At 42.1% G+C, this 10,137-nt stretch overlaps 1 protein-coding gene across 1 annotated transcript; it reads right to left on the minus strand.

Moving 5' to 3' along the window:
• Window positions 1-7,926: 7,926 nt before the first annotated feature.
• Window positions 7,927-8,827, minus strand: LOC102930858 (microsomal glutathione S-transferase 1). Its single transcript, XM_027822151.3, has one exon. It carries the CDS (start codon window positions 8,759-8,761, stop codon window positions 8,294-8,296), a length of 468 nt encoding a protein of 155 aa, XP_027677952.2. The 5' UTR covers window positions 8,762-8,827; the 3' UTR covers window positions 7,927-8,293.
• Window positions 8,828-10,137: the final 1,310 nt, after the last annotated feature.

Genomic DNA, 10,137 nt, shown 5'->3' on the forward strand with positions numbered 1-10,137 from the left:
ACCGCTCTGGTCACAACTGTGAACACCACTGCCCAGGGGTCACGGAGACAGAAAGGTCCCCCCACTCTTAAAGCCCCATGAATTTTTGAAATGCCTTTTCCTGATTGGATGTCCCTTGAATCCTTCTAAGATATTTTGAAGAAACTTCCATGGAGGCACTCTGCAATCTTCTCCCAAAGGTTTATAGGGATGGCAACCTTATTTCATCCTCTGTGGTAGAACACTGTCCCATGCCAGTCAGTGATAACTTTGGCATGCACCATTGCAGTTCACAGGCTAGTAGCATACGGCCACACACAGCTTTGGGACTCCAGCAGCAGCTGTGATCGCTGTGCTTTTGTTACTCTCAGCAGTGGGGTATCAGCTAAAATCACCAGCCCCTGTGGCAAATGGAGCCACCAGGATCCAGTGTCAGTGCCCCATGCTGCTAGTTTCATGCAAACAAGCATTTCCCTCACCCTTGGTGGGCCATATTCACCATGGCTGGTGCTGTGAGTGGTGCCATACACATGCAGTCTGAAGTAGAAGTATCAATAAGGGAAGCAAAGAACCATTCTGAATCTTAACTTTCACTTTCCATTGTGACTATACTGACAATGGTACATCTGTGTGTTTTATCTGTAGCTGCTGCCAGTATGGCCTTGAGGGGCTCCCCATCCATTCGTGGAACTCTTGAGCCAGATGAGAAGAAAGATGAGGACTTGGAATGACTTGGTCAATGAGACCCTGCAAGCCAGTGCTGCATTGGACCGTGAGCAAGGGGCCTGGATGTGAACATTGCAGACTGCCCGGAGAAGGAAAGAGTAGACAGGGGAAAGGCCCAGGAGTCCCAGGAGGAAAAGGAAAGGGAGGAGCAGGAGGACATAGTGACGCTTCTCTGGCAGCAAACATAGTCGCAGACTCTGGTGGACCTACACGTTCAAAAATCATGGGGTTGCCTCCCTCCGCAGTTCATGGAGAACTCCATTACAGCACCTCCCTGCCCCTCCCCCACCCGCTCCCCAACATTCTACGTGGTATCAGAGGTCACATCCCTACCACTACCACTTAACTCTGGGGGACAATAAGTACAATCACAACTTCCCATACACTGACCTGTGAAAGCCATGGTTGCTGTATGTGTAGCTAAAATGGACATGAATGTTCCTTCCCCTTGTTAAGTTCTGTTCCCTTAATGTATTAAGTTTTTAATATGTTTGCTTTTAAATTGCACAGATTTTTCTTTGCACTGGTTTTGTTACTGAATAAAATTCTATTATTTGGAATATATTCATTTTTATTAGTTCACAACACATGCTGCAGAGTGCCTTGAAGTTCTGAAAGCGCCCACTTGTTACTGTGCCATGTGACACAACTCACAGGAGCAGTGGCAAACACAGTGTAATAACCATAAATGTACATCAAGCACAGCAAAATTAACAGAGTTATATTCACACACGAAGCACCCCGCAATTCTGAATGGGCCCCAATACAGCAGGGCCAGGTAGAGTACAGTGCATTACTGAGGCTCACTGTTAAAGTGCTCTTTCAATGCCTCCCTGAGCCATAAAGCTTTGTGTTGAGCTCTTCTAATAGCCTTTGTTGCCTGGCTGCTCAAACTCAGCAGACAGCCGCTCCACCTCCGCCCTACATCCCAGCAGCAACTTTCCCCCTTTGCTTCACAGATATTATGAACAGCAGGCAGCTATACCCCTTGGGGTGTTTTTGTCTCTTCAGTCAAGACTAACAGCACATTCAACTGTCCTTCTCCATATGCTCAGCCAGTAGTTGAATCTTTCCTTGATGCTGTTGAGGTGGCGGATGTTTGGCTTCATGAGCCAGGGGAAAAAGGATTAGGCTGGGTCCTTCAGGATCACAACTGGCATTTCAACATCACCAATGGTCATCTACCGGTTGGGAAAGAAAGTCCCTGCTTGTAGCTTTCTGAACAGTCCTGTGTTGATAAAAATGCAACCCTCATGCACATTCCCTGACCAGGCATGTTGGTAAAGTGTCCCTGGTGATCAACCAATGTTTGCATAACCATGGAAAAGTAGCCCTTTCTAATGATGAACTATGTGTCAAGGTGGTGTGGTGCCAAAATAAGGATACACATGCCATCTATTGCTCCAATGCAGTTCGGGAACTTCATTGCTGCAGATCCACATTGCCAAGAGTCACACTCCAAAATGATTTCCCCCGGACCAGTAGCAATCCAGCACTGCAAGTTTCCACAGTGCAATCACCACTTGCTTCTCCACTGTCAGAGGAGCTCTCATTTTGGTGTCCGTGCACTGGAGGGCTGGGGCAAGCTCAGCACACGTGATCCGGGAATGGGGCCTGGCAGATCTGAAGGTTCTGCAGCCACTGAACCTGTCATCATCCCAAACCTGTATTATGATGTGATCCCATCAATCAGTGTTTGTTTCTTGGGGCCAGAAGCAGTGCTCCACCATCTGCAGCTGCTCTGTGAATGCCACCGACAACACTGAACTGGTTTTTTGTAATGTCCCACAGCAATTTGTACTCCATCATGTTCCCTGTTGATTCAATTCTTCTTACGGCTCTGCAATTACTGGAGGAACATACATCCTGTGCTTGCAAAGCTTATGAGAGTAGTGCAGAACTTTGCAGGCTCCATGCTTCTGTCAGAGAGGATGGACAGCGAGGAGGGCCATGTGGGTTCATGAGATTTTTTTAAAAAGGCACCAAAAATATGGACTATAGATGACATTATGGGATGGAGACAGTTGCATGGTGGGAAGTTGACCCAGGATGCCAGTCACTGCTGTACAACTCATTTCTGCCCCATCATGCATTACCAAAACTTTCCCAAAGACATTGAGTTGGACAATGGCAGAAGCACACTCAGATACCCACCCATGGTGCACTGCACTATGCATCAGCACAAGCACTCCAACACAAGGAGATAAGTATTCACATGCACAAGCAATATACTAACTTCAGCAGCTATATGCTGATGCACATGCAGCACCAATGCGAGGATCTAAGTACTCACATGCATGAGCAATATACTAATTGCGGCAACTTTAGTTGAGATAACTTTCATCAACCAAGTGTAGACAAGTTTGTAGTGGAGACAAGATTTCACTACTATTCTGTGGGGAATAGTGGCGGTTTAAGACTTAGTGGTAACCAAAGGAGATTCCAACAGATGCTTAGTGTCTCTAATTAGTGTGGGAAACAACATCTGAGCAGAGTCTTTAAAGTTTAAACCTCACAAGGGAAATATAAAGATTTAACGAGGAAAAAAGAATAGAAAAGGAATGTTCTTACCTAATATTTCTTTACTTGGAATTATATCCTGGCCACCAACCTTCACAGTGGGGATTTTCCACAACATGAATATGCTTAGGGCAGATCTACATTCTTCAATCACTTGTACTGGTACAGAATCTTAATTTGCTGAGGCCTGGTTGTGTACAGTATACTTCTGCCAGAGGATGCAATCTCATGGGGCCTGCAGGTTTATAGTATAGCTCTTTATAAATATGTGTATGCTCAGCAAGTGAGAACCCTTGTAAAATTATATTTTAGGCCAGGATGTGGCCATAGTTCTGGTTGAATATCTCCTTAAAACATCAAGAGCTTAGTTCATAGGCATCTCTGACACAAGCCTTAACTCTTAAGTAGCTAACATTTACTGTTACTGTATGCTACTCTCTGTGTGTAACTTTAATTGGCGTCAGAGGCCTTGGATGCTTTCTAGCCATTTTAGAGCTTTATACGGCACTTATCACAGTAGTATCTGAGCACCCCCTATGGAAAATCAATAGAAATTGCGAAGTCCCTAGTCAAAAAGAAAAGGAGTACTTGTGGCACCTTAGAGACTAACCAATTTATTTGACCATAAGCTTTCATGAGCTATATCCAATGATGCATCCGATGAAGTGAGCTGTAGCTCACGAAAGCTTATGCTCAAATAAATTGGTTAGTCTCTAAGGTGCCACAAGTACTCCTTTTCTTTTTGCGAATACAGACTAACACGGCTGCTACTCTGAAAAAAGTCCCTAGTGGATTTCATGGAATGTCTAGTGCTTTTTTCAGGAACAGCAACTCTGCTTGGGTTAGGGTTGTTAGTTTACATTTTTTAGATTTTATTAATTTCCTCTTTTTGTTAGTAGGGGTTATTGGGTAGGCAGGGTGTCAGTGCCATTCTTATGGTGGAAAGGTTTTTTAAAAGGAAAAGGTTTTGCAGCATTTCCTAAAGATGGTCAGACTCTGGATTTACCTGATCTCCTCTGAAAGTTTGTACCTTGACTGGATTCCCTTAAACTAGAGTGCTTTTATCTCCAACTCTCATGTGCTTAATCTCAGCTTTATGATCTGCATTGTCTCAGAGGAATATAGTTGCCAGGGTGGTTCTCACAGATTGAAATTCAATCTTTAATGTAGCTGGGGCATGATCCACTAATTCTGTTGAAAATTAGGGCCAAAACTTTAAACTGGCATCAGAAGCTGACTGGGAGTTAGTGGAAGGACTTGAGCATGGTCCTCACAGTGGCCTCAGACATGCAAAAGTGAGGTAGCTGCATTCTGTGCTAGCTGGAGCATGTGCTTTTCTACACATTTCCTCCTTTTTAACATAAGGTGACACACCTCAATTCTAGAATTGTTTAGTGGCTTTTCTGACATCAGTTTGTATCATGTGTCTCTCTTTCATTTTTTGGGTTTGTACAGAAATAAAGTAGGACTATTTTCAGAGATGTGTGAAATACACTTTGGGATAATATGTTCCTCTCACAAATGCTACTGTGCTTAATATTACTACAACAGTATGGTCCCCATCGTGCTAGTCATTGCACACACACAATAAGAGTCTATGCCTTGACAAGCTTTCACTCCAAATAGGAAAGCAGAGGAACAGAGAAGTGAAGTGACTTGCTCAAAGATCACACTGCAGGTCAGTGGCCAGAGTCAGGAATAGAATCAAGGCCTCCTGAGTCCCAGTCCAGTGCCCTATCCATTGGCCCTCTCTATCTCTCATGACCCTTGTACGTGCAAAATCTTCCCTAATGATATGCAGCCTCAGCCTCCTCCTTCAAACATCCCTTCAAAACCCACCTATTCCCACAATAACTCTCATTCCAACACTACTCATAGGATCTTCACCTGTTGTAAATCTGTATAGTCCCATTGACGTCATAACCTAAACCTTGTTGTGTATATAAACTTCCTTCCATGTTTTCCATGCTTAATGCCATCTTTCCCTTCCTCAAATCTAGCTTAGGGTACAATTCTGAACGAAGCTCTGCAAGGACTACTCCTGTGTCCTTGCAAGGTTCCATTGATTACAGTGCGCATTGCATTGGGTCAGGGTCCTCATGTGCAGGTCTCCTGGTGGGATGGTGGTCCTTGATTGTAAGACTCCAAGAAATGGCATCTTGTCTTTAGTCTATCTGTGAAGCTCCACACTCTAAAAACTTTATGGCAAGATTAAGGTTGCAGGCACATATCAGTGTTCATCATTTGAGTGCATATCATCTTTCAAGAATGTTAGTCTTTAAAAAATGTGAGAAACCCAGAAAATGCAGAATTAAATTTGCATTTCTCAAACGAGGCACTCAAATTACCTTAATTTATATTGAGTGGTTAAGGCAATTGCTGCAGACTCAGTCTTAGCTCATTTTTAAGGTGTTCTCCTATTTTTCAGTATGTGGGTTTCTTTAGGAGGAATCCACCTTAACTAAGGACAATATGACTACATCTACCATTAGCAAAATGATTCCGTTTCCTTTATGAACTGCATTGAACTGCTCTGTCTGCATTATTTATTATGAACTGCTCTGTCTGCATTATTTAGTTTTCTGGTTTTGTCTGGAAATTCCGACTGCTTCGATCACATCTCCTCATAATGTATGTAAAAGGAGTCGACCCCTTACTGCCTTTGAAGTTCAAAGAATCTCCCTGATTTTTGTCCCCCTGCCTTTCTATTGTTTCTAGTTCCTCAGGTTATACTGAACATAACTTCAAAATATTGTGGTGAAAACAGTCTTTCATGAATCCCTTCTTTTGAAGGGACCTGATTCGGATTATGAAAGGCCAATCTTTTGCCCTCCCACAACCCCACACTATCTTCCAGTGGAGAAGTTCTCAGGGCTAAACAGATGGTTCTTTCTCTGTTTGACTACTTTTTTGGTTAGATTTGCATTTTCTTTTTGGGATGTCTTTCTGATGAGCTAGAAAAAGACTTAAATCTGCAATATGATTTACTCTTTGAAGTGAATTTCTCTCTCTCAACCACAGCTGCAGCTTTTTTACTATTTTCATCCTCCTATTCAGTTAGAAAATGAGAAACATTTTTACAAAGCCATCTTGGGAATTGGGCTTGATCTCTTTTTATAAAAAGAAAAGGAGTACTTGTGGCACCTTAGAGACTAACCAATTTATTTAAGCATAAGCTTTTGTGAGCTACAGCTCACTTCACCAGATGCTGTAGCTCACGAAAGTTTATGCTCAAATAAATTGGTTAGTCTCTAAGGTGCCACAAGTACTCCTTTTCTTTTTGTGAATACAGACTAACACGGCTGCTACTCTGAAACCATCTCTTTTTATGTATCTCTATTTGTTTGCTGGCTGTTTACCTCAACGGTTATTGTCTCTTACTGTAGTATGCTGAGGGCACCCTTTCCTTTCCTTTCCTTTCCTTTCCTTTCCTTTCCTTTTAATGGTAGTAAAGACGTTAGATTAATAAATTGAAATGGCATATGTGCTAGTTTGCCATTCAAGACTGAAGATGGACAGAATAGCCACAAGATCTGCAGAACATAGACAAAGTATAATGTCTGGGATCCAGCCTGTAGAAGAAGTATCCTGCCTGTTCACCTTTCAAACTGATTGATGTTTACATAGTCATGTCATCTTGTTCAGAGTATGCCTGGTTATCTAGCAAGACAGCCACTTTTATACCTCTGATGTTACCCTGAACTACTCCACTGACTGGTGAGGAGAACTAGCACACAGAACCCCATCCTAGGAAAGGCTATAAACTCTGGTAGTGGCTACTGAAGTCTGTATTGTGTCAGTGGAACATTTCCTACATGCCAGAAAGATTAACTCAGGAGCACTGTTGGAGACTATTCTTTCTCCTGACCATTAGGGTACTTTTGCCTTCAGTCTCATTGTTCTGTTTGGGAACAAAAGAGACCCCAGTTCACTCCAACATAAAGCTGGAGATCAGCTGAACATTTAGTAAACATCTTTCTTTGCCTATAACTTTTTCCATTTTTTGAAAATACTCTTAAGAATGGAAAACTAGTAGTAGAGAGGAAAATAACTTGGAACATTTCTGACAAAACTTTTTTTTTCAAAGCTCAAACATTTCATGGGGACATATCAGTTTTGACAAAGCTTTTGGAGGAAAGGTTTCAAAGGCCCACGGTGGTTACTTCTGAGGAGAATGAGAGACCTGAATCAAAAGCCTGATCTTTTAAATCCAAAAATGGACATTTGGACACAATTCTGTTTTCAAAAAATATTCAAACGGTTCCATTTGTTTCAATATGGAACAAAAACAAATTTTGATATCTTGAAAGTTGTCATGAAATAGAATTGTTGTCCTCCAGCCAGCTCTGGAATTAACTCAATTTGCTGGCTAATAATGCATGTAAAACTGAATATCACAGCCTGGAATTGGTATGTTGGCTATCTAGAGGCAGGTAATTCTGATAGGAATTTTCCAGGGAAACTCTGAATATTACTAATGATTATCTGTATTCTCATAATGCCTAGGAGCCCCAGTCATGGACCAGGACTCCACTGTGCTAGGTACTGAACAAACACAGAATAAAAAGACAGTCCCTGCCCCAAAGAGCTTGTGTAACCCACGTGCCTAACAGGGAGAAAGCTCTTTGAGAGATCCCTTGCGGGGAGGTTAGGAGTGAGTCATGTCTGAGTTATTGGTTTTTTTTTTCCCCCTTGTCTTTATTGATTTAGGCTTCGGAGATACAGCCCAAAAGAGTGCATCCCTAGAAAATCATCACACATGTTATTGATACAGCACTGTCATATGTTCAGAATCGTAAGCCTTCAACAAATCACAGAGCGAACATTCAAACTAATGTTTTTTGGCAAAGCAGACTGAATAGAGAGGACATGGGGAGGGATTTTTTTTCTTTGAAGAGAAACATTTCAAACAGGAACGAAGAGCCTCTTTGTTAAAAATGCAGCCCTAGCCACCATGTAAAAATTGTTACAAAAATTAGACAGTTCATTTAAGACAGCCATGTTTAATGTAATGCACTGTTGGAAACTTCATGTGAAATGTTGAGGGGGTGATGAGGCTGTGTTCTAGTTACGGGTACAATCCAGTTGTCAGCAGCCTGTATGCCATTGAGATGGTAACTGCATACCCAGCTGCCCAAGACAAGCCTCTGCTGGGCTGGGGGAGAGGTGTCAAATACGCGATAGTGTGAAAGATTCTAGCCCCAATGAAGATCCTGAAGTGCAGCAAGGCTGTGGACAGAGCAGGGCCACTCAGGGCATAGAGCAGACCACTGCTAATAAACGGGACAATGATTTCAAGGTCGTTCAGGTGGCCTCTGCACACACATTCAAAGGCTGGGTCAGTCCACAGGAACTTCTTCGCATTCTCACCTTTGCCAAACGTTGCTGTATCTTCTGAGTTACTAAAGACCTTTCTTGTAATTCTGAAGTATGCTGTTATTACACTCATTAGCATCATTTTTAAAAGGACAATGGTTGTGTAGGTAGCATAAGCCAGGAACACCTCGCTGTCAATTAGCTGGGCAAGTTCAGCCATTTCAGAGTATCTCACTGAAGACCTGGCTTCCGATCGGCTAGGCTGGTAGGCAGAGTTAGCACTCCACATCCAGAAGTTTCTAGAATTGTGTGTGGTAGTTTTGGGTGTGCTCCAGTAGGTTCCCTGTTGCTGGGGTCAGACTGCATGAGGGAAAGCAGTCAGGGCAGCTGCTTTGCAAAAAGCCATGTGCCCTGTGTGAGTTGGGAGCAGCTGAGCCCAGGAGCAGAAAACAGGCTATTGTCCCTAACTCTGAAGCATTTTGCAGCAGGGTTTTTTTTTAAATCTATATACTTAACTGTGTGGTTGACTAACCAGTTAGCTGACTGGCTAACAGTGATTTCAGTAGGGGAAGAGGAAGAGGAGGAGTCTGCATAGATTCCAACTGAAGATTCTTACAAGCAAGTGGAGGGAAGATGTTGCTTTTGACTCAGCAGACTGTATAGATCAAAGATTCTAACTGAGACTCAGGTGAACTCAACCTAAATTTTTGGGAACTCTGAGTTTCTTCTCACTGTGTTCAAATATTTGTTATGAATAATAAGCTCTGAGAACTTACCATGCCAGTTATTTTTATTTTACAGTTTCTTTCAGAAGCAACAAAAAACACAAACCTTGTAATTTCTGCTAGCTATTTAAACTTATAGCAAACAAGAAACAGGCTCAGGGAACCAGAGAGTTGCAAGAATGCATCGTCTACAGGTAGGCTGAAAGACGAGTGAACCTTATCCTGAACTCTTTTTTAAGTTTCTCTTTGTCTTATCCAATTTAAACTATGAGCTCCTTGGGGCAGAGAATGTGCATTATCTGTAAAATATGGAGGTTGCTTCTGTAGACTTACGCTATTCACTTAAAAAAAATCATTGAGATGGCATCTTCATGGGCTGTAGTTCAGCATATTACTCGTTATTCTCCTAGGAATACCCACGCTTTGAGCATATTAACAATGAAGGAACAGCAGCAGGAAGATAAATGCATTTTGACAAGATTGCGTGTATTTATTTGAAGCATAGAAACTGCATATATCACAGAGCATCATGAAGTTCTTGTTTTAGTGAAGGTGCTTTTTTTCCTGAAGGGCTATTTCCTCCTGCAAAACTTCTTAAATTTATAGGCATGCTTTAAATCCAGGTCAATAAATGATGTATAATTTCTGTAATTATTTTAAGAATTAATTTTCAATGCTGAGTTACTGTGGCATTTGTCAAACCCATCCTTTGATTATTTTCTTCCATCCAGGTCTTATATCCTTTTCTGCCCTAGATTTTTTTATTTTTATTTAAGGTGCCCTTTGGGTACCAGGGGTTAGCTTTTCTCAGGCATCTATGTCTTATATTGTTGAGATGATGCAGCACCTGAGGCCAACAAAATTCACTGTA

The sequence above is a fragment of the Chelonia mydas genome, chromosome 1, assembly GCF_015237465.2.
Source record: "Chelonia mydas isolate rCheMyd1 chromosome 1, rCheMyd1.pri.v2, whole genome shotgun sequence".
In the NCBI taxonomy this organism is placed as follows: Eukaryota; Metazoa; Chordata; order Testudines; family Cheloniidae; genus Chelonia; species Chelonia mydas.

Bases quoted from the DNA above. Each gene is read 5' to 3' on its own strand.
- LOC102930858 (XM_027822151.3), bottom strand. From the start codon at position 8,761: ATGGCTGAACTTGCCCAGCTAATTGACAGCGAGGTGTTCCTGGCTTAT.